The sequence below is a fragment of the Cygnus atratus genome, chromosome Z, assembly GCF_013377495.2.
Source record: "Cygnus atratus isolate AKBS03 ecotype Queensland, Australia chromosome Z, CAtr_DNAZoo_HiC_assembly, whole genome shotgun sequence".
Taxonomy (NCBI): Eukaryota; Metazoa; Chordata; class Aves; order Anseriformes; family Anatidae; genus Cygnus; species Cygnus atratus.
In genome coordinates this window covers 40,509,491-40,534,237 of record NC_066396.1, presented here as the reverse complement: position 1 = coordinate 40,534,237, position 24,747 = coordinate 40,509,491, and the positions used below count along the sequence as shown (strand labels likewise).

Below are 24,747 nucleotides of genomic sequence, written 5' to 3'. Positions count from 1 at the left end.
GATGTTCTGAATCAACACCCTGAATATCCAACTCCTAAGACTTTTAACTTTACTTTTAATTACTTAGTGGATCTTTGCTTTTCTCTCAATTTAGTTTTGATTTTCAAAATCCACCAGGAATGCTCACCAGAATGTCCAAGGTTTGATTCAAAAAGCTAAAATTCAGAGCACTGCTGCACACTTCATCAGGTTAACAGGTTATTGAAAAAGCTAATTTTATTCTCTATGTCCTACAAGAGTTCTTTACAGAATTTATTCCACAATGAGTATAGACCCAGAATTCTTCACACTTAATGAAAATGACTTAAAACCTAAAGCTTTTTGAAATATGAAGAACTTGAAATTCTCCTAAAAATTTACTCAGTAGGGAACAATGGCAGATTAAAGACCCATATAAATAGAGGCCATCACAAGTCTCACCATTTTCCAAGACAGTATGAGTTATAAAGGGCATTTGACATGTCTTTTCTGATACATATCTATTGTAACATATTCAAGGACAAAAAATAAACAACCCATCCCGTGAAAGAAAAGTTCTACTTCAAGAAAAGTAATGGAAAGAGCAAGCACTGAAAATTGTGCTGCTTTGAGAAAATGCATAAATGTTTTGTACAGAGTAAATGCATAAGTGTTTTGTACAGAGCGAATAAGAAACTAAACAGAATATAGCGTAGCCTCAAGAATTTGAAACAACGCCTCAGAATGGTCACTTACTCCAGGAGAAACAAATGAACCCAATGTAGTTAAAAAATTAACTTGAACTGTTCAATAAATCAGACTGTAAAATAGATTGTATTACCTGATTCCACAAACGAATGAAGATCCAAAACAGGAAGCACGCCTTGTGATAAATGTGGCACTGAGAGTACAGGGGATATCACAGCCTGAAATAGAAGACACCATATAAATTTTTGCTTGAATTCTTTGCTCATGCTATTGCATGCACAAATGCTACTGCATAGAAGCTTTAGAACTTAATCAGTCTCATTTTAAGCACAAAACATTCTAAATGAACATGTTATTAATAACTAAAAGTATGGGAAGAAAAGAGGCTTAAATAGAACAGAAACAGCAGGTGTTACACAGCTGAATAGCTGCAGAGATAATCCATCTGGAAACAGAGTGAAGGGGTTCAAATATCCAACTTCACAGATCAAAATATGGACACAGACCGGACATCATACAAAACACAGGAAAGACAAAACCTAGCCCCTCAAAGGATTACAGAATAGCAGCTTCAGAGAACAGTAAAAGACTAGCTATTCTTTATAAAATTACACAATACCAGTGGCAGTAAAGGAAAAAGAACAGAAAAAAAAAGAAAAAAAAAGAAAAAAAGAAAAAAGGGATAGAGAGAATATAATAGTAGACAGAATTGTGTCCAAATTTCATCATGCATAACAAAATTGTGTCCAAAATTCTGTCCAAGATTGTCCACATTGTGTTCAAATTTCTTCATGACAAATCTAGTGGCTTTCTACAATACAGTTACAGCTTTGGTGGACAGGGGCAGAGCAACTGATACCATCTACCTGGACTTGTGCAAAGCATTTGACACTGTCCCCCATGACGCTCTTGTCTCTAAATTGGAGGCATACGGATTCGATGGATGGACCTCTCAGTGGGAAAGGAATTGACTGGATGGTTGCACTCAAAGAGTTGTGGTCAACAGCTCAACATCAAAGTGGAAGATCAGCAACAACTGATGTATCTTGGAGGTCTGTATTGGGACTGGCGCTGTTTAACATCTTTGTTGGAGACATGGATAATGGAATCAAGTGCAGCCTCAGCAGCTACGCCGATGATACCAAGCTCTGTGGTGCAGTTGACAAGCTGGAGGGAAGCGATGCCATCCAGAGGGACCTGGACAGGCTGGAGAGGTGGGCCTGTGTGAACCTCATAAGGTTCAACAAGGCCAAGTGCAAGGTCCTTTGCTGGACCTTTTTTTGGGCTGGGGCAATCCTAAACACAAACACAGGCTGGGCGGAGAATGGATTGAGAGCAGCCTTGAGGAGAACAACCGGTGGGTGGTGGCTGACAAGAAGCTCAGCATGAGCTGGCAATGCACACACGAAGCACAGAAAGCCAACTGTGTTCTGGGCAGCATCAAAGGAAGCATGGCCAGCAGGGAGACGGAGATGATTCTCCCCTTCTACTCTGCTCTCATGAGACCCCACCTGGAGTACTGTGTTCAGTTCTGGGGCCCCCAGCACAAGAAGGACATGGACATATTAGAACAAGTCCAGAGGAGGGCCAGAGAGATGGTCAAGGGGCTGGAGCACTTACTCTATGAAGACAGGCTGAGGGAGTTGGGGTTGTTCGGCTTGGAGAAGAGTAAAGGCTCCAGGGAGACCTTATAGCATCCTTCCAATACCTAAAGGAAGCCTAGGGGAAAGCTGGGGAGGGACTCTTTTGTCAGGGAGTGGAGCGATCAGACAAGGGGGAATGGCTTTAAACTAAAAAAGGGTAGATTTAGATTAAACATTTCAAATAAGTTCTTCACTCTGAGGGTGGTGAGACACAGCAACTGGTTGCCCAGAGAAGTTGAGGATGCCCTGTCCCTGAAGTGTTTAAGGCCAGGTTCAAGGGGACTATGAGCCACCTGATCTAGTGGAAGGCGATCATCATTCTGTGATGTATCTGGGGAAACAGGTGTTAACAGAGTCTGTAATTTTAAGATGCAGTTGCCTACAACCCAGAGCAGTAACTGAGAATGTGTGAATTGTCACTGTTTCGCCACTACATGTAGAAAGTGGAACAAGAATCTTCACTCCGCGTTGCACTATATTTGGCAGAGCTAGGTTCTCTTAGTGGAGTCCCCCAGGGCTCAGCACTGGGGCCAGTTCTCTTCAATATCTTTATCAGTGATCTGGATGAGGGGATCAAGTGCACCCTCAGTAAGTTTGCGGACAACACCAAGTTTGACACACGCACCTATCTGCTCGAGGGTAGGAAGGCTCTGCAGGAGGATCTGGATAGGCTGGACTGATGGGCTACGGTCAACTGCATGAAGTTCAACAAGGCCAAGTGCCGGGTCCTGCACCTGGGGCGCAACAACCCCAAGAAGCGCTACAGGCTGGGAGACGAGTGGTTGGAAAGCTGCCTGGCAGAGAAGGACGTGGGAGTACTGGCTGATGGTTGGCTGAATATGAGCCAGCAGTGTGCTCAGGTGGCCAAGAAGGCCAACAGCATCCTGGCTTGTATAAGAAACAGTGTGGCCAGCAGGTCGAGGGAAGTGATTGTCCCCCTGTACTGGGCTGTGGTGAGGCCGCACCTCGAGTACTGTGTGCGGTTTTGGGCCCCTTGCTACAAGAAGGACGTCGAGGTGCTCAAGAGAGTCCAGAGAAGGGCAACGAAGCTGGTGAGGGGTCTGGAGAACAAGTCTTATGAGGAGCGGCTGAGGGAGCTGGGGTTGTTCAGCCTGGAGAAGAGGAGGCTCAGGGGCGACCTTATCACTCTCTACAGGTACCTTAAAGGAGGCTGTAGCGAGGTTGGTCTATTCTCCCACGTGCCTGGTGACAGGATGAGAGGGAATGGGCTAAAGTTGTGCCAGGGGAGGTTTAGTTTGGATATTAGGAAGAACTTCTTTACTGAAAGGGTTGTTAGGCACTGGAGTGGGCTGCCCAGGGAAGTGGTTGAGTCACCATCCCTGGAGGTCTTGAAAACACGTTTAGATTTAGAGCTTAGTGATATGGTTTAGTGGAGGACTTGTTAGTGTTAGGTCAGAGGTTGGACTAGGTGATCTTGGAGGTCTCTTCCAACCTAGATGATTCTGTGATTTTGTAATTATATGGTTTATTCGGCAAAGATAAACTTCACATCAAGCCTCAGAAAGCAAAATCACTCGTTTCATTTTGTAAAGAATGCTCCTCTGCACATTCCACATGTGTGTTTAGCATTGAGTCCCAAAATAAGGTAGAGAGGTGTTTATTGTCTGTACACCACTTTTCTTGAATACTTTTGGCTCTGGGCTGTCCAGATGACAGTGATTCTCATTTCTTTTTCAGTTACTGCTACATTTAAAACCTAATCTTACTTATTTAGTAGCTCTTGTTATCTTCAGAAAACTAAGAATTGTACCAACAACAGGACGCTCATCTTTGAATGAATGTTGTTTCCAATAGCGTACCAAGACTCCCCATTTCATCTCGCTCTTCACTTTTTAACCAGTTCCCACTCTCCAGCCTACATAAGTTGACCTTACTCAATATATCCATGTCTGAGTGATAGCTATACTACGTCTTGCAATTATGAAAGTATCTCAATGTCTCATCTGCAAGACTTTCACATTCTAAGACTACTTCAGAAGTGCAGAAACCTAGAAGGATCTGTTCAGAAGTGTCTTCTGTTTTCACAGTCCAAGAACAATTCCTCCACTAATTCAAAACGCAAACTTCAAGTTTCACATTCAGAGTGCTGAATAAAGGTTTCTCATCCTTTTCTTCTCAGAAGTGATGGCAACAAAGCTCAGAAGAATTTCAGCTACAGGGATGAAGGCATGACAGTACCTCAACCACAACAAACCATCAAATCTGCACAAGTTAACTGAATTTTATACCAGCAATTCTGTCTGTCAAGTCTGTCAAACCCTGTAACAAATGGAGACTTAACCAGACAAGTTTAACCACAGATTTCAATATGGATGCTGCATATAATCAGTCACATTCACATTGACTTTCCAAACCTGATCTTGAATGTAACAAGTAATGTACAGGGAATACTAACCACAAAGTTAAAGGTTTTTTAATGTAACAGATAAATTTTCTAATTAAATTCAAGTATATACATTGTACAAATAAATGACAGTCATTTCATATGTGCACATTTTACCTATGTAAAATTAAAATCCCAACTTTTATCCTTGAAGAAAGTTTTCCTATGACTACTTGCTCAAAACAGCAGAGGCTACAGCGGCTTTTGGCTGAGAATACTATTAATACATGACAAGTATAAGAGCAGGTCAGAACTAGCTAGAATTTTCATATTACTACTTAAAAGATGGAACTACATGTTAAAGAGAAATTTCACTCAACATATACTTTCAAAAGGTGTATGTCTAGTCATGTGCATGTACTATTATTGAATATTATGCTAAAATAACACACAGAAAGCAACACCAAAAGGTGCATTGATAGCCACAACGAAAATGGCAGAATAATTTTTGTAACAAATAAAGATGGAAAGATAATTTTTAAGTAATCTCAAAACAAACACACACAAAGAAAGTTGACCATTATTCGTTTAGAACAAAGTACACGAAAGATTAAATAATGGATAATTAGCAGCATTCACAAATGAGAGAAACATAGATAGCCCATTTTGTCTTTGACATTGAGATTTTGCTTGTGTTACAATGAAAAGACTGTTTTAAAAATATATATATAAAACATAGCCAGACTGTGCACATTAGAGTGATGTTAAAAATAAGCAATTTTCAATTAGGAAGTTCACTTCCTAATTTTCTTAAAAACGGATGATTATCAAAAGTTAATATACACTTTTCAGGAATACTAACAGGAAAGTAGCAATACTTTAAGAAAGCATAAAACATTGACTCCAATGATGTTCACTTAGGAAAGGAGGTAGGGAAATAGGGATAGAATTCACTCCACACTCCAAAAACTTAGAAAAACAAGACAGTACTGGCACTAACTCAAGTGTGTTATATAAGTGAACAATAATAATAATTAAAAAGCTGTGAGAAACTGAAGTGAACTGAACTGAAGCAGTGACAAATACCACTTTTGTTAGACAGGCACTATTGTACCAATACTAACCACTGATGGGGTATTTTTGTTTTGCTTTAAACTGCTGCCTAACATCTACATAGTATTTAAACTGTTTAAAATTATGAAATTTTAGCTATTTTTCTCTAAAAAAAATAGCTGTACCCAAACTCTGAAACACTACGATGCATGTGTAAGCTTGAAGGTAAAATTAAATTAATCTTCAGCTAAATATGAATGATGAACACACGTTCATCAAGATTAATACGAAGCAAAGTCCCAGAGTCGCAAAAGTACTTTTTTTGTCATAGTTTTCCGGTGGCTGAGTTAAAAAAAATAAATAAATCTCAATTACAGACTAAAGATCATAATAAACACAAACTAAATGACAAGTAAGATTTCTATAGCTCTACAGAATTAGCTACAAGTTTTGAGAGGTTCTAAGTAAATGCTTGTTCTCCACTTTCCTCTGCTCATTTAATAACTGCCGTGCTAACAGCAAGAAATTTATTTTTGTCATTAGTATTGATGAAATCATTTTTAAAAATCTTACCTCAGTTATTTTTGGAGGAGAAGTGGTAGCAGGAGCACTTTCTGGTTTAGGAATGCTATCAATTAGCTCCAAGATACTTGTCAGCTTTTGGTCTGATATTTGGACCGAAAGTAAAGGCAGTTGTCCAGACAGTTTGAACCTGTTAGATAAATAATCAATGTTATCGTATAACTATTTCATTCAGACATCACATTCATTTTCTTCTGAAAAATACACTACTCTTCCTGGTCAGAAGGAAGGTCATCTAACCATTACGTTTAATACAGACACGTAACTTCTGTTGCACACAGAAGAGATCACTAACTAATAAATATCTAGATATTAATTTATATTTCCATTTGGTACAATGTCTTCTGGATGAAGGCTGCAAATAACTCCTAATTTGGTTACATAAAGCATATTATCCTTACAATCAGAAATTGCTCATTCTTGTTCATATTTTTCATTTAATTACTTGCAGTAAATCACACAGCTAAGCCCTCACACAGTATTTTACAAAAAAAAAAAATTTGCGTAAGAATGTTTGCAACCTAAAATTTCAAGCAAAGTACACAAATAACTTTCTCGAAGTTATGTATATTTAACCTGGCTCTAATATTAGTTTACATAGCGAACATAGAAATAAATGTCATAGACATAAAAGACACAGGGGAATAAAATAACTCTTTAAAAATGTCATCAATAAAATGTATTTTAACCCTGTTTGAATAGACTTTTGACAATATGAAGTAGAACTGAATATAGTCACTGTCTTTTTAAAGACATAAAACGCATCCCAGTTCCTCACAGAACTGAGCAGCATAGAAAACTGTCTCCAAAAGCAAAAAACTGTCTCCAAGAACCTTATTATGTATTTATTCCAACAGCTAATTAGAACATATAAAAGAGGTCTGGTCCATTCAATAAGCCAACCATCACCAACAGCGGGCAGCAGCAGATGCTTAACACAGTGGATGTAAGAAACAGGACCTGCTGTTTCCTTCAATTTCATTGTGCTTAACTCAAGGCTCAGTCTCCAGAGGAACATGGAGATAATGTGAGGGGAAAAAAAAAATCGAAAGTTTTCAGTCACCCTCAACTAACTTTGAGATACAAGAGTAACTGGAAAAAACACTTCATAACTGAGCAAACCTGAATTTGTATCTGTCAAATAGTAGCAGTAAGTTTCTAGTTTTTTACTATGTATATGTTTTTGATACATAAAGTCTGAAGGAATTTAATTTCATCTACTCATGATTTATGTTCATAATTCCAGTACTGTTAGAAAGAAATTTACACTTTTTGTTGTCCCCGTTTTTCTTCTTTTTTTTTTTTTTTTTTTTTTTTTGTGTGTGTGTAGAGGGGGGCGTGTCAAGGGAGGGCAGGGTAGGGGGGTTCTGGGACGGGGAGGGGGAGAGGAAGGGGACAACCAGACAAATGTGTAGCTGTACAATAAAGATGGATATCTTTTTTTTTTTCCCATAGATTTATACATACATATAGAGAGAGAGATGAAGTCTTCACTCTCATCTTTACTAGCTTTAAGCAAGACTACAGCAACTAGGATAAAGATTTCATATTGTAATCAACTGCACCTATCCTTTACTCTACTATTGCCTGCTAGTTGTTGAGGGAAAGGTCAGCTTCTGATGAGTATCTGTAAAACGGACAGCCCATATATACCTGGCATTAGAAAGCATTTAGCAGACACAAGGCATAGATAATGCAAATAATTCTGGTCCTTTAAAAAAAAGCTTTTAACATACAGAAAACATCTAGAAGTAGAATGCAGTTATTCTCAGTTTGTGGGCAGTAACTAAGGAATAGAAGAGTTCGGTACTTCGGTTCATGAAGGAATCTGTGCAGAAACTTCTGCCATGGTTCAGACTGGCATCCATAACATTTCCTTCTGTCTAAAGTAGAACCACTTTCAAAGCTCCAGTCAATATGGACATTCCTTCAAATAGGACGTATTTATTTTTTTAAATGGAGACTATATATTGTATAGTAGGATGCTCTCAACTTTGGTATCCTAATACTACCTTCAAACACCTTCAAAAAACAGACGACATTCTCCCAGTAACCTGCTTCACAAAATGGGGAAACCCTACAACCAGAGAAAACAAAAAACTTAAACAGTCTACAAAATAACAGAATCTTATTAGTGTTCCCAAAGATGAAAGCACAGAAACTATAAGGAGCAGTGCATCCTGTTCTCAGGAGTGAAAGGCAGATACTCAGATCCAAACACAGAGTGAAAGTTCATTTTAAGGGTAAAAAAATATGAGCAGATGCCTTGATATTTTAAAAATACAAGTCAGCAATGAAAGGTGCTTGATCTAGTGCTCTTTAATCAATGTGAATTACATAAATTACTATTCTCATTCAGGCATCAATATAGAGACATGCCTTCCTAAGCAAAGCCAGCACTAAGGCCTGGTAAATTCATTACTGTTTTGAACAATAATTCAACTGGATTCAAGGGTCTCCTGAAGAAGTATAGGCAACATTAAAGAATCAAGAAAATACAAGCATCCAATTACAAGCTTTTTAGGTGTGAGAAGGAGTGAGAACATGTGAGAAAAACAGCCCTGCAACCCCAAGGTCAGTGCAGAAGGAGGGCAGGAGGTGCTCCAGGCAGGCAGCAGCAGTTCCCCTGTGAAGGGAGAGGCCCCTGGTGGAGCAGGCTGTCCCCCTGCAGCCCACAGGTCCCACATGGAGCAGATCTCCACGCTGCAGCCCATGGGTGGAGGAGCCCCCGGTGGAGCAGGTGGATGTGGCCTGGAGGAGGCTGCGGCCCATGGAGAGCCCCCGCAGGAGCAGGCCCCGGGCCGGAGCTGCAGCCCGTGGAGAGGAGCCCACGCAGGAGCAGGGTCTGGGGGGAGCTGCCGCCTACTCGTGGGGGACCCGTGCTGGAGCAGTTCGCACCTGGGGGATGGATGGACCCCATGGTACGGAGCCATGTGGGAGCAGTTCTTGAAGAGCTGCTGCCTGCGAAAAGCCCCCACAGGATCAGTTTGGGAAGGACGGCATCCTGTGAGAGAGACCCCATGGGGAGCAGGGGCAGAGAGTGACCATGAAGACGTAGAGGAGACGAAGAGAAGTGTCAGGGACTGACTACAGCCCCCGTTCCCTGTTCCCCTGAGCTGCTTCGGGGGAGAAGGTAGAAGAAGGGAGTGGGGAGGAAGGTGCTCTTAGTTTGCCTTCAGTTTCTCCTTTCCTTTTCTCCTCCTCTTCCTTTGAGGAGGGGAAGTGAGAGCGGTTGAGGTGGAGCTCAGCTGCTCAGCAGGGTTAAAACCACCACAATAGTGAGAGATAAAAAACAGGAACAATTAAAACATTTGTTGTTTTAACCAATTTGGGAGATAGATAACCAAATTTAAAAATTTGTCACACAGTCATAACAGGATATGTACTATCCAGAATGTAATCCAAGTTCTCAATACTTCAAACTTCTAAAGAATTTGAAGCAAGAAGCAGCAGCAGCAAGCCATTAAAGAGAAGGTCAAATCTCCACCATCATGTGAAGAGCTGCTATCCCAGCCATTTTGAGACTGGTAGAGGACTAAAGTATTACAGTATCACCTTCAAAATCCATCCTAGAATCATCTGGAGATTGAAGAAAGTAAAAAGTTCAGTTATGCTAGATTGGCTATTTGCTCTTGGTGAGGGTTAAGATGTTAGTTTTGATCATTAACTCACTGTGGTATATGCTTATCACAATCAAACAGTTGTGAGATAGCACAGACACTCAGAAGCACCAGCTGATCTGCAAGAAATAATGCTTCAACAACAAAAGCAAATAGTTAGAAACCTTTTACTGTCATTTAACCGACCATATGAGAATATGGAACACAAATAACAGACATTATGGAAAAATTTCTCAGAATCAGTCTTGACAGAGATAAACAGCCAAAAGGAAAAGCACACCTGGTATGCACTTCTCTTTGTGTCGCATGCCATGACAAGTGGTAATATGATACAGCAATAGGTGCTTTCATTAAGAGCAGACACCCCTTAACCCAGGTTATATTAGCATAACCCAATTACAAACCTACATTAAAACAACAGTCTGTTATATGACCACAGAAATGAAATCTCACTTTCTCTCCCTGGGCTTCCTGATGTACAACTCTCAAGAATTTGTCTTTTTAGTTCTCTTATCTAACCTTTTCCACCAAATAGAAAAGGTAAGGAGGAAAAGAGTACAATGTTTTACCATGTCAGACATTAAAATTCAGAAGCTAGCTTCCCAGCTTTCCGGAAGGTGGCACCATTGTACCACAAAATCAATGCTCTGTATTCACAACACACAGCATTAGTGGTATGTATTATTTTACTTCTGAGTAAACAAATCCTACATTCATAGAACAGAATACAGTCGTTTAGGTTGTAAAAGCCCTCTACGATCATATGGCCCAACCTTTAACCCAGCGCTGCCATTAAACCATGTCACTAAGCTTGACAACTAGACATATACTCCGTGATTCTGTGTTTTGAAGACCTCCAGGGATGGTGACTCAACTACTTCCCTATGCAGCCTGTTCCAATACTTCACAACCCCTACAGTGAAGAAATTTTTCCTAAAATCCAATCAAGACCTCCCATGGTGCCACTTAAGGCCATTTCCACTCTTGTCTTATCACTTGGCACTTGGGAGAAGAGACCAATCCCCACCTCGCTACAGCCTCCTTTAAGGTAATTGTAGAGCATGGTAAGGTCCCCCAAAGCCTTTCCTCTAGGCTAAACAACCCCAACTCCCTCAGCTGCTCCTCCTAAGACTTGTTTTTCTAGACCCCTCACCAGCTTTGTTGCCCTTCTTTGGACACACTCTAGCACATCAACGTCCTTCTTGTAGCGAGGGGCCCCAAATCAAACACAGTATTGGAGGTGCAGCCTCACCAGAGCTGAGTACAGAGGAACAATCACTTCCCTAGTCCTGCTGGCCACAATATTTCTGATACAAGCCAGAATGCTGTTGGCCTTCTTGGCCTCCTGAGCACACTGCTGGCTCATGTTCAGCTGGCTATTGACCAATAGCCCCAGGTCCCTTTCCAGCCACTCTTCCCCCAGCCTGTAGGGTTGCATGGGGTTGTTGTGCCCCAGGTGCAGGACCTGGCACTCGGCTTTGCTGAACCTCATACAGTTGGCCTTGGCCCATCACCCCAGCCTATCCAGATCCCTCCACAGAATCCTCCTACCCTTGAACAGATTAACACTTGTGCCCAACTTAGTGTTGTCCGCAAACTTACTCAGGGTGCACTTGATCCCCTCATCCAGATCACTGATAAAGATATTGAAGAGAACTGGCCCCAGTACTGAGCCCTGGGGGACTCCACTAGTGACCAGACCAGACTGCAGCTGGATTTAACTCCATTCACCACAATTCTTTGGGTCCAGACACCCAGCCAGCTTTTAACCCAACGAAGCATACACCAGTCCAAGCCATGAGCAGCCAGTTTCTCCAGGAGAATGCTGTGGGAAACACTGTCAAAAGCCTTACTGAAGTCTAGGTAGACCACATCCACAGCTGTTCCCTCATCCACTGAGCACGTCACTTTGTCATAGAAGGAGATCAGGTTCGTCAAGCAGGACCTGCCTTTCATAAACCCATACTGATTGGGCCTGATCACCTGGTTGCCCTGCAGATGCAGCATGATGGCACTCAAGATAATCTGCTCCATGAGCTTCCCTGGCACCAAGGTTAGACTAATAGGCCTGGAGTTTCCCAGACACTCCTTCCAGACCTTCTTGCAGATGGGCATCATGTTTGCTAGCTGACAGTTGACTGGGACTTCCCCGATAGGCAGGACTGCCAATAAATGATGGAAAGTGTCTTGGTGAGCACTTTTGACAACTCTCTCAGTACCTTTGGGTGTATCCCATCCAGCCCTAAAGACTTGCATACATCTAAGTAGTTTAGCAGGCCGCTAACCTTTTCCTCGCCAGTTATGAGGGCTTCACTCTGCTCCCCATCCCTATCTACCAGCTCAGGGTACAGGGTACCTGGAGAACAACTGGTCTTTATGATCTTCACATTCTTTGCAATTTTCATTTCATAAATTGCCCCGACTGTGCTAAACATTTTTCTGCCATGGCCTATGCCAATTTTTATGCCCGTAAGTGCCTAGCTAAAATCTGAATTTCTAACAGTTTTAAGAATGAAGTGTAAGCTAGTTTGTTGTATCATGATTGTCCTAAAAACCATATTATGTTGTAATGCATTAATGGCACTTCAAAAACAATGGAATTTTTAACAAGTAGTGTCCTTGTCAGACATTAGTGAGGATGCTTTTTCCAAAATATGTGCAGAATTATCTTTGCCCTTCTGTCTCAGTGGTCTTGGACATCAAATTTGCTTCAACAGTAGCAACATGAAAACGCTTTCTGAGTACAACTTCCATAAGCAATAACTTTTCTGCTAAATAAGCCTAAGTGTACACTCTATGCATTAAGAGCTCTTTCCTTGAGAAGAGATCTGAGGTAGATAAACAACACTGACAAATAACCTAAACAAAAGTAACGGAGTAAGACAGCAAATCACTTTTCAAAATATTTTGTGATGTTTATAAGAGAGGCATTGTAAGTTCACATTTCCTGTCCCTCCGTATTTCCAATGAGGACTAAAATGTGTATCAGAAAGACCTAATTTGGACTATGATTAGTATATTTAATAAAGTATTTAGGACGAAATGTGAATCTTAGAAGTGCGATAAATATGGCTGATGTAAAATAGCGTAAGAATTATAAATAGATACTTGATTATCTTTTCTTCTCCCCCTAAAAAAAATGTAATTTACTGTAAAATTCAAAAACAGGAACTAGACTTACTTGGGCATTCTTGCATCTGTGACAACCATAGCTCTGCTAAATTCCACTTTCACATCCAAGGGCTGCAAGATATGTTGAGATGAGTATTTCAGCTTACGAGCCTCTTGCCAGTTTTCATCTAGAGGAACAAAAAAATCCCTAAGCTTTGAAACTGAATGACATTTCTTTTCATTACACATATTACGGAATTAAGGCACCTGATATTCCTTAATATACATTGTTAAAAATTCAGGTGACAGAGTCTCTTTAATAGCTCTTCAATACATGCATACTGTACAGGATCAGAACTTCAGACACACTGCAGTACTTAACACTTTCCACTGTTAACATCTAAACATCTACCCAAACAATGACGCAGACTTCTAAGGACCTAATTCTTAACATGCATTGTACTAGGAGTTCAGGCTTTGGATTCTCCTCCGGAACTACAAGAATTAAATGTCTTAGACTTGTTTGATTCTGACATTATTGATTCTATATTATTAGTTGATTCTTTGATTAGCTGATTATTAGTTGATATTGATTCTACATTATTAGTTCACATACTACGAGAAGTTTCCCTCAGTAAGGGATTCTGATCCTTTCTTCACCCTCACAAAATGATCATACCTGAAACTACTCATGTATTCTGCTTTTAATTTGGAGGGAAGTCAGAAAAAGGCACTGAATGAAAATACATCATAAATTAATTACACTGTTGGAATAAGAGCAAAAGTATGTATTTATTACGCTTTAAATCAAATGAGACATTTTGGAGTCTTCAGAAACAGGGGTTTTGGTTCATCTATTTAGCAAAAGATAAGGTTGGAATCTAAGACCTAGTTATATGTTTTGGAAGTTCTTAATATATTCGCATGATGGAGTTTAAAATCTGAGTTTAGAGAAACATGTCCCAAAGATTCTCCACTGTTTCAGTTAAAAATACGAAGGTACATCAACTACTGAAATATTTTTAATCTATTAAAGACAGATTTACTTTTATGAATACTCACCATGTTTGCTGTAGAGTAACTGTATACTGGTGAGCTGGACATCAAAACTGTCATAAGCTCTTGACATTATATCTTCAATAGTGCTTTGTCCTACTTTAAGTTCCGATAAATCAGAACGACTTTTGCTTTTCATCTAAAAACCACAGTCACAAAAAAAAGCAGTAATTAATTTCAAAATAGGCAAAGTAGTAAGTCTATGAATACTTGCTCCTACCACGACAAAAGATTAAATTTAAACCTTCATTATAAGGGCATAGTCTTAGAAACATCACAGCAGAGGAGATATCTAACACAAGCGGCTGTATCAAAACAAAAAATGGGAAGTACTAAACATCATTTCTTCAAGGAAAGAAAGAAATTAACATCTATCAAGTTTCATACAATATTTTGTACAGAAGGAATTTATTTTAATTTCCTTTAATAAGTGACTCATAATCCAGACAAGTCTCAAACTCTTTATAATCAGTAACATCATACTGTTCACTTTTCTATATATAAAAATATGGCATTAATCACCACAGTAGCACAATCTATTTTAAAATTTATCTATCTATTAAATTTAGGTGTGGCATTACCCTGTAACTTATTACACAAACTCTGAGTAAAACAGAAAAGGGGCTTTGGACCATTCATTATCAATGTTAGTGTCTTAACTTTAATATCAGTCATTATGTCTTTGATTCAGCTTTGGGTTACCCTTCTTTGGTATCTTACATTTGTATGTGCCCTCTCTGCTGTTCATCTCCAATGAAATGTGTCTATCATCCTTAGAATGTCTAATAATTTTTGCACTGATCTTTGTTTTTGTCAGAGCCAGACAGTGCTCAGTGTGAGGTTTATAACACTGAAAACAGTTTAAACATTCGTTTTTAAGACATTTCTCTTTTGAGTGCTACTGAATTATGACTACTTTCACATTAAAAATAATTAGTAGATTGAACACTCAGAATTACCAAATTAATATTGCCTGGGCAACCTTAAATAAGTCTAGGTACATATACGCACTGAGATACAATACATAGAAATTCAAGAAACAACAAATCACGTAAAAGCCAAACGTTTTTGCTAAGTTGCATCAGGTAAATACATACCTTAAGACTACCAAGATCCAAAAGCAGTAGATTTGATGTACAGTCATAGAATCCCTTTTGTGGAACAATTATGTATGAAGCCATGAGGTTAATTTTGAGGTCAAGAACTTTCTGGGTTTCGATAACATACAACAAACCTGAAAAACAATACAGTTAGTAAATATAAATAAATTAATCCACACAAAAACCATGGAATTAAAAGAAGCTATAAGAGAAATTCCTGCCTAACTTTAATGGAGCTGTGAACGCTATGTAACTAGTTCTTTTTCAGCAAGACCCATAGCATCTGGAGTTGAAACTATTGAACATGAAGAATAGATTCACACTTCTGTAAGCAGAGAGTGCATACACACCCCACCTATCTGTACTCTCTGCACAGTTACTCATCACCTTCAGTAAATCTCTTCTTTCTGCATGAATAGAGTTTTCATGCATGAAAGTTTTCTGCAAGAAGGAAGTTACTCCTTCATCTCCCATACCGCTACTGCCATCTAATTATCATGTTTAATTATAGGTACAGATGCTCTTTAAATTTCTTCTGAGCCAAAAAATACAGGATATCTTTAAAAGACCCACTAAATAGATGACATGGTGATGGCGAACAATGCTAATGCAGAAGTAGAAACAGTAACACAACATAGAAACATGCAATTCCAAAAAAAAAAAAACTTCATACTGAGCAGAGGTGAAATGGTAACTGGAAAGTGTAATGCAACTTGACAACTGCGGAGATAACCCATTGTGCTCTGTAGATTCAGAAATTAACTTGCTCCAGCAGGTCTTACTGGAAGTGTCCAACTGTGGTTGTCAAACTGCCCGTATTTTTACTACTACGATACTGACATTTACACTGATTTTGCTGACTAGCATCTCTATCCCGATGATCAGCAAGTGCAAGGTCTTGCAAAAAATCTGTTCAAAAATTATTCAACTGGTTGGGAGCTTCAGATTGTCAAAACATTTGAGATCAAATTCTCTCTTTTTTTTCCCCGCCTCATCTGAAGAGGAATGATGAGTCTTGCTTCACATTAGCACTGAAAACTGCCTTATGATGCAGCCACAACCAGCTAAATGTTTATCAGATGTAACAAGTTAATCACAGAACTCGATGTAACAAGTGATCAAGATGACATCGCACTGCAGAACACCCACATCGGTAAGGAAAGAAGTCAAGTGTAGAGAGGTTAGATTTCAAAACATGAAGTGATTGTACAAAACACATAGGAAACTTTGTTGTTCAACTCAGATATTAAGGAAGAAAGAAGTTAAAACTATTCCAACATTATCAATGGTTGTAGTGCCATAGGACAGATAGACTAGTCAATGAAGAATTGGATGACACAGTACAGAATTTCCAAGGTAAAGTAACTTAGATTAATAAAAAGATTTTTTCAGTTTTCAATGCCTAACCATACTTGAGTGACTTTGAAGGTTCCAGAACAGCCTTTTTTATTTCCTTTGAAAAAAGAACTCAGTTAAGTGAGTCCATAAACATCACTCTGGGAAGCCAGACTTCTGTAATGCCTTTCAGTGGTACTGAAACTTATTACTATTTTGGAGTAGAGAGTTCCTTCAGCTCTATAGTTCACAGGTCCCCAGTATTTTCCAGCTATCTTTTACTGCTTGAAAGACACGTGTAAAATATTCTTTATTGAGAAGGACTTCAAGTCTGAACATATCAATGATATGACTTTTTTTTTTTTTAATTCTACCTCTGATCAGCAGAATACTGTGCTGCAAAGGACTATGTTAATCTGTCTTCTTTCCCTGAATCTCAGCCTAGATTTTACAAGCAACACACCACTTATTTTTAGAAATTTCAGTTGGGTTTTTCATTCATGAAAGAAACAAGCTTTTGGATTACTATTGGCAACTCAATATTTTTGAAGAAGTAAGACTTATTGGTAGGGATATACCTCTGAAGTTATGCTATATCTAAGTTATAACTGAAGCATAGCAGCATTTCTTATTTCCACAAATAAATTAATCATGCTCAGAATCAGTGTTCAATTATAATGAGTAGAGAGCCAAGCATATTGCAATTAAGCAAATTTTTTTTTTTTTTTCAAAATAATCTCAGGAATGACCTGGGATATCAATATATTCAATACTGCTGGAGAAGTTTCTGACAGGAAAGATGAACAAGATTATCCACCTAACTATAGACTTGTTACTTTGACTTCAGTCCTTAATTAAACAGTATAAAGGCTTGCACACAGTTCAGCCAAAGAAGAACTAACAAGTAGAAATATAATTGATGCCCAATTTCATTCCTGATACTAGATTGATAAAAGAAATACACTGTACTTGAGTTTTCTCTGATTTCTTTAACTTATTATTATGGAACGTTCATGAGTTAATTTAAATATTAACATATTACAGATTTAAATGAGGTAAAACTCACACTGTTTTTTTTTTTTTCTTTTAAAAAGAATTTATATGTGAAAACTCCCCTTAGAACCCTCTCCCACACACAAGTCAAAGACAGGACACTGAGCTGGACACACCTCTGACCTAGAGTGCCTCAGACACCCTTACTCATACAAGGTAGTTCCACATATCTCAGTATTTGTCTCAAACGTATTTATCATTTTCATACATATGTTGAAATACAAGACCTCCAGAGATAAAAATTTAAGATTTTTTAAGATAACTTAAGATTAAGAAATTAAAATGAGGGGAATGGCTTCAATGCTGAGTAACTGAAAGCCAGATATAGTTTATATGACTTCAGTCGGTCAAGATCAAAATCAACATTCACCTATAAATGAAGAATGTGTGCTGAAAAGCAACAACTCTGAAAAGGATTTAAGAATTTTATGAGACAACCGATATCTCAGTATCATCAAGAATAAGACACAATTAAGGTTATTTAGATACTCAGATGAACAAAAATGGAAAAGCTGGAATTAACAAACTGTTTTACCTCTGTATGGAATCCAACTGTATAAATATTGAAACACTACCTCAGGGCACAGAGCATATTTACAAAGGAAGTTGAAAAAGATACAGACATAGAATTGTCCAATTCCTAGAACAAATGATTTGTAACAAGATCAAAGCATTCAACTTATTTGTTTTATTACAAACCTATGACTTGGGTCAATGCATCCCCATATAGAAATATATTAAATATTTTCATACTTGTAGAATCTAAAATTCGTCAGAAGAGCATGCAGCACTTGCCTGTTGATGTTTTCTCACGAAATTCTTCAAGCTTCATCAAAGTTGCAGATGTCAATTGCTCTAAATGTACGTTTTTTGGAGGCCTGAAGAAATCTATTAAGCTATTTATTGTTCTCTGTTAAAATAAAGCAACAATTAAACATGGCAAATTTAACAGAATCATAGATTGGTTTGGGTTGGAAGGGACCTTACAGATCATTGAATTCCAACTCCCCTGCCATGGGCAGTGACAACTCCCACTAGATGAGGTTGCTCAAAGCTTCATCCAACCTGGCCTTGAACACTTCCAGAGATGGGAATCCACAGCTTCTCTGGGAAACCAGGTCCAGTGCCTCACCACCCTCAGAGTAAAGAATTTCCTCCTTATATCTAATCTAAATCTCTCCTCTTTTAGATTAAAGAGATTCACTCTTGTCTGATCACTCCACTCCCTAACAAAAGAGTCCCTCTCCTGCTTTCCTGTAGGTCCCCTTTAGGTATTGGAAGGATGCTATAAGGTCTCCCCGGAGTCTCCTCTTCTCCAGGCTGAACAACCCCAATTCCCTCAGCCTGTCTTCATAGAAGTGCTCTAGCTCCTTGACCATCTCTGTGGCACTCATCTGGACTTGTTCTAATATGTCTATGTCCTTCTTGTGCTAGGGGCCCCAGAACTGAACACAGTACTCCAGGTAGGGTCTCATGAGAGCAGAGTAGAAGGGGAGAATCACCACCTTTGCCCTGCTGGCCCTGCTTCTTTTAAAGCAGCCCAGGATACAGCTTGCTTTCTGGGCTGCAAGCACACATTGCTGGCTCATGTTCAGCTTCTCAGCAACCAATACCGCCAGATCCTTCTCAGGGCTGCTCTCAATCCATTCTCCACCCAGTCTGTATCTGTGCTTAGGATTGCCTGAACCAGCTGCAGAACCTCACACTTGACCTTGCTGAACCTCATGAGGTTCACACAGGCCCACCTCTCCAGCCTGTACAGGTCCCTCTGGATGGCATCCCTTCCTTCCAGCGTTTCACCGACACCACACAGCTTGGTGTCATTGGCAAACTTGATGAGGGTGCATTCAATCCCACTGTCCATGTCACTAACAAAGATGCTAAACAGTGCTGGTCCCAGTACTAATCCCTGAGGAACACCACTTGTTACTGATCTCCACTTGGACATTGAGCTGTGGACCACAACTCTTTGAGTGCAACCATCCAGCCAATTCCTTTCCCACCAAGTGGTCCATCCATCAAATCCATGTGTCTACAATTTAGAGACAAGAATATGATGGTGGACAGTGTCAAATGCTTTGCACAAGTCCAGGTAGATGACATCAGCTGCTCTTCCCTTCTCCACCAACGCTGTAACTCTATCATAGAAGGCCGCAAGATTTGTCAGGCATGATCTGCCCTTAGTCAAGTCATGTTGGCTGTCACCAAGTACCTCCTTATTTTCCATGTGCCTTCACAGAGTCTTCAGGAGGATCCGCCCCATAATCTTGACATGCACAGCGGTGAGATTAACTAGCCTGTAGTTCACCGGGTCCTCCTTTTTTCCCTTTTTTAAAAATGGGGGTTATGTTTCCCCTTTTCCAGTCACTGGGAACTCCACCACACTGCCACAACTTCTCAGATATGATGGACAGTGGCTTAGCAACCACATCTACCACTTCCCCGAGGGCCCACAGATGCATCTCATCAGGTCCCATGGACTTATGCACCTTCATATTCCTCAGATGGTCTCAAACCTGGTCTTCTCCTACACTGGGTGGTTCTTCATTCTACCAGTCCTTGCCTTTGCCTTCTGGGGCCTCAGCCATGCAGCTGCAGCTCGTGCCAGTGAAGACTGAGGCAAAATAGTCATTGAGTATCTCAGCCTTCTCCACATTCTGGGTAACCAGGTTTCCCATTTCCTTCTGGAGGGGGCCCACCATTTCCTTAGTCTTCCTTTAATCACTTACGTACCTAATAGAAGCCTTTCTTGTTGCCTTTGACATTCCTGGCCAAATTTAATTGCAACAGGGCTTTGGCTTTCCTAACCTGATTCCTGCTGCTCAGACCTTTTCTCTGTATTCCCATCAGGCTTCCCGTCCTTGCTTCCACTCTCTGCAGGCCTCCTTTTTCTGATCGAGTTTGGCCAGGAGCTCCTTGTTCATCCATGCAGGTCTCCTAGCTTTTTTGCCCAACTTCCCCTTTGCTGGAAAGCATCGCTCCTGAGTTTGGAGGAGATGATCTCTGAATATTAGCCAGCTTTCTTGGGCCCCTCTTCCCTTCAGGGCTTTGGCCCACGGTACCTTTCTACCAAGCAGATCCCTCAAGAGGCCAAAGTCTGCTTTCCAAAAGTCCAGGTCAGCAAGCTTGCTGTGCCCCCTCCTCGCTGCCCTCTGAATGCAAAACTGCACCATTTCATGATCACTGCAGCCCAGGCTGCCCTTCAGCTTCTCATTCCCCACCAGACCCTCCTTGTTGGCGAGAATGAGGTCTGGCATAGCACCTCTCCTTGTGGGCCCCTCTATCACTTGCAGAAGGAAGTTGTCATCAGTGCATTCCGGGGCTCTCCTGGACTGCCTATGCCCTGCTGTGCTGTCCCTCCAACAGGTACCACGCTGCTTGAAGTACCTGCTGAGGACCAGGGCTTGCATATGTGAGGCTGCTTCTGTCTGCCTACAGAGGGCCTCATCTGCTTGGTCTTCCTGATCAGGTGGCCTGTAGCACACTCCCACTCTAAGGTCCCCTGTCCCTGCCCTCCCTGGAATCCTGACCCACAAGCTCTCTCTCAGCTCCTCACCCACCCCCAGGCAGACCTGCATGCACTCCAGCTGCTCACTGACGCACGGGGTGATGCCCCCCTCCTTGCTTCCCTCGCCTGGCCTTCCTAAACAGCCTGCATCCTTCCAAACTCGAGTCGTGGGAGCCATCTGTCCCACCACGTCTCTGTAATGCCAATGAGAACAAAGCCCTGCAGGCACGCGTACATCTCTAACTCCTCTTCTTTACTCCCCATGCTACTTGTGTTAGCATAGAGACATTTAAGTTGGGCCCCTGATGAAACTGACTCACTGGCTGGAGTGGCTGGAATTCCCTTGTGCTGCTCTTCAGGTGCTCTCCTGCTGACCCATGACCCTTCCCCAGGCTCTGGGCGTCTATCTTTGGCACTTGCATCAAATTGGGAGTGGGATGGATTGAGGTTCTCCTCCCCTGGCAACTCTAGTTTAAAGCCCTCTTCACCAGCTTGGCAAGCCTGTGACCAAAGATGCTCTTCCCCTTCCCTGGCAGGTGGTCCCCATCAGCCCCCAGTCGACCAGGTTTGTCAGAGCAAGTCCCATGCTCCAAGTAGCTGTTTTACTATTATGTAAGCTTTTTCAAGATACATAGTTCATTTTAATATTTACTTACTGCATCATATATTATTTCCAGTGGCTGTGATTCAATTCTAAGCCTCTGATCTGCCTTCTCATCCAAAGGATTAGTCTCAAATGTTATGCTTAAGAGTGAGGTACTATTGTCTGAATAGACTGTTCGAGAAGATAGCAGACAGGGTATACAGTTTTCTCGGGACATGCCCGTAACTTCAAGTGAGGTTACTTTCGTTTCAAATCTGGAGAAAAAAAAAGAAAGAAGATGAGCGGCATGTTCAGACATAATATCCATATATGCAATTAGATTATAAGAGTATAAAAGTACAAGGAACTGAAAAAAAAAAAATCAAAACACCTGCACATCACCTCTAACCATCCTCAAATATAAATAGTTTAGTCTAAGGATATCTGTATATCTGTGCGTTACCTGTTCTTCATTTCATTATCTTTTCTGTCTATTAGCCACACTTGAGTAAAGTGAGTAAGAAAGGGAATCCAAATTATTCACCTCACATTTTTCATGAGAAGAGGTGTCAGGATAGGGAACAAAGATGCAAATGGAAGATCTGTAGAATGAGTTCAAAAATTAAATGGCAGTGTTTATACCGGGGAACACTGACACAGCAAAGAGGAGTGGGTTCCAGCGCAGAGAGTAAAAGAGAATCCACAAGAGGTGTACAAGATTAATAGTCTCATTACTACTGGATAATCTGGAGTATTCTTTTTAGGTTTGGGATTTATTTTTCCTATCACCCAGACTACCTCTTTAACAGTTCTCAGCTGAAGATCTTAATGTCTCAACACTCAAAAAGGTTTCCCTGTACAACTGTAATATTTTCTCCCTTTTTTTCAAGATGACAGCATTAGCATGGCCGTTTAGATGCTCAAGAGACTGAACAGAAACGATGCAAGCAAAACGTAAACCAAAAAATATTTTTAACACTATGCAAAATCAATATTATCTTAGTATAACCTAATATGCCCCAAAGCAAAGAGGACAAAGTTAAAAACATGAAGTCTATCCTTCCCCAGAATTTAAGTCATATTTGAAATGTAAATCAAATATTTCACATATCACTGCTTTTTGTCCTCTAGTGTGAGAACGTGAAAACAAGTCAAAATCATCAGGTAGTTTTCTTCTGCAAATCTAGAAATTGAACTAAAAATGTGAGAACTTTTCAGTCATGTTAGAATAGAATAGTTCAGCTGTAAGGGGCTGTCTGCCAGCCAGATGTAGCTCCATTCACTACAGCCCTTTGAGCTCTACCATCAAGCCAGTTCACCACCTAGAGTAGCATGAACCCATTCATCTCACAGTCGGATTGTTTGTCCAGAACACTGTGAGGTACAGTATCAAAGGCCTTACTGAAATCCAGAAGGACTACTGCTTTCCCTTCATCCACCAATCATGTGACCTTATCATAGCAGGAGATCAAATTATTAAGGCTTGATGCCTTCACACCAGCAGTTATGAGATAACTTTGTTCAGATTAAGTTTCAAAAGGAGTAACAGACATTTTTCAAGGCAAAAAAAAAAGTTAGTAATGGGATTGCTTGTGTATAACAATTATGAACTGGTTAAACAGAAGATGTGTATTGGCACAAAAAAATCTGAAGATGGAGAACTTAGTTCTGGAAACAATATCCATTCACTTTGTCCACTGGTTGCATGAAGATTCAGCTCCCTAACTGCACAACAAATCAAAGTGAAAAACAGAAGTTAAACATCATTACAGGGTCTTATAATGTCTGTTAGCCATCATCAACATTGCACAAGAAGCAAAAACAGTTTGACAGACAAAGCTCACCTTATTGCTTGTGCACCTGGCCGTTGTGTGAATACTGTACTCAAGCTATCTAACGTAAATTTTACCAGCTCAGGGGTTTGCTTGTTTTCTCTTATTGATATAGACATGCTTAATAGTCTCACAGACAACTTCATGGCTTCATACTAGATACGCAAGAAAAATGACAGTGAATTACAAAATACATTTGAACAAAGCTTATGAAGTGGTGAAAATTTTTCTAGTATTACAAGTAGCTTTCACCCTAGATAGTAACAAGTAATTCCCAAATAGTTACTATGAAGAGGCAGGGTTAGAGTAAGGGTTGACTGTGCTTGCAAACATATGCCTTTGATATAGAGGTCTCTGTATCACATTTTGATAAAAAGGGTGTTTGACAGAGCTGGAAGGCAGTCTGTTGTACTGTGCATGGTATCTCACCTAAAGATGACTTATCAGGCTATTTCTGAAAGAAGAACATCTTTGAACCATTCCTATTACAGTCCTTCAATCATCTCCTTCCTTACCTACTCAGCTAGTCCAATCATCTCTTTCCTCATCTACTCACCCACTCCGCCTACTATAATTTATGTTTAAGAGCCTAGCAAAGCAGTTAATGTACTTTCCTTAAGAGTTTCTGACTATTGTAAGAGGATATATGAAACATTTCAGAATTTAAACAACAATATACTACTTACGTGATTTTATTCTAACTTAATTGGGCAAGATTTCATTCTGAGCTTTTCCAGAATATTCAAAGTAAGCTCTATAACCACTCTCATGTAACTATACCTAAGTATGTTCCGTTCAAAGGCAGCAGGCAGTAACTTAATTTAAAAGTGTCATGACATTACTCAAATATAGAGACAGAGTTTCAAGTAATTTTAAAAGCGATACCCTATCACCCTTAGATTTTGGCTTCTAGTATAAAATTAGTAGTTGTTTAACACTGTATTTATATCTTACTGATTTTGGAAGCGTTGGATCCACAGCTGTTTCACTATATCCAATTGCTGCATAAAGTTTAGCTTTCTCTTCAAGTGTCATCAGCTCTTCAAGACCTGTGACATGCAATAGGTTAAACACAATATAGGTATCTGAAAAACACAAATATTGCTATATATTTTCAAGTATTTGGTAGCTAGCTCTGCAGCTTATGGTAGATACTGCCAACAATGCCCAGAATCAGTAAAAGCAAAAAAATTACGTTTAAAGCAAAGTCTTAAGTCTCCTAAATTGTGCTTTAAAATGCAGTTACACATGTATTTTGAAC

At 40.0% G+C, this 24,747-nt stretch overlaps 1 protein-coding gene across 2 annotated transcripts in view; it reads right to left on the bottom strand.

Annotated features, from left to right (window-relative positions):
* VPS13A (vacuolar protein sorting 13 homolog A) overlaps window positions 1–24,747 on the bottom strand; it is a 121,220-nt gene that overhangs the window by 76,023 nt on the left and 20,450 nt on the right. For both annotated transcript variants that reach the window (XM_035558489.1, XM_035558490.2), the window contains exons 16-24: window positions 24,441–24,535; window positions 23,499–23,641; window positions 21,728–21,929; window positions 18,359–18,473; window positions 15,173–15,309; window positions 14,082–14,214; window positions 13,090–13,207; window positions 6,280–6,418; window positions 800–884 (exon numbers count right to left, since the gene is read on the bottom strand). In XM_035558489.1, coding sequence (XP_035414382.1) covers window positions 800–884; window positions 6,280–6,418; window positions 13,090–13,207; window positions 14,082–14,214; window positions 15,173–15,309; window positions 18,359–18,473; window positions 21,728–21,929; window positions 23,499–23,641; window positions 24,441–24,535 — 1,167 coding nt within the window. The remainder of the gene's footprint in view (window positions 1–799; window positions 885–6,279; window positions 6,419–13,089; window positions 13,208–14,081; window positions 14,215–15,172; window positions 15,310–18,358; window positions 18,474–21,727; window positions 21,930–23,498; window positions 23,642–24,440; window positions 24,536–24,747) is intronic.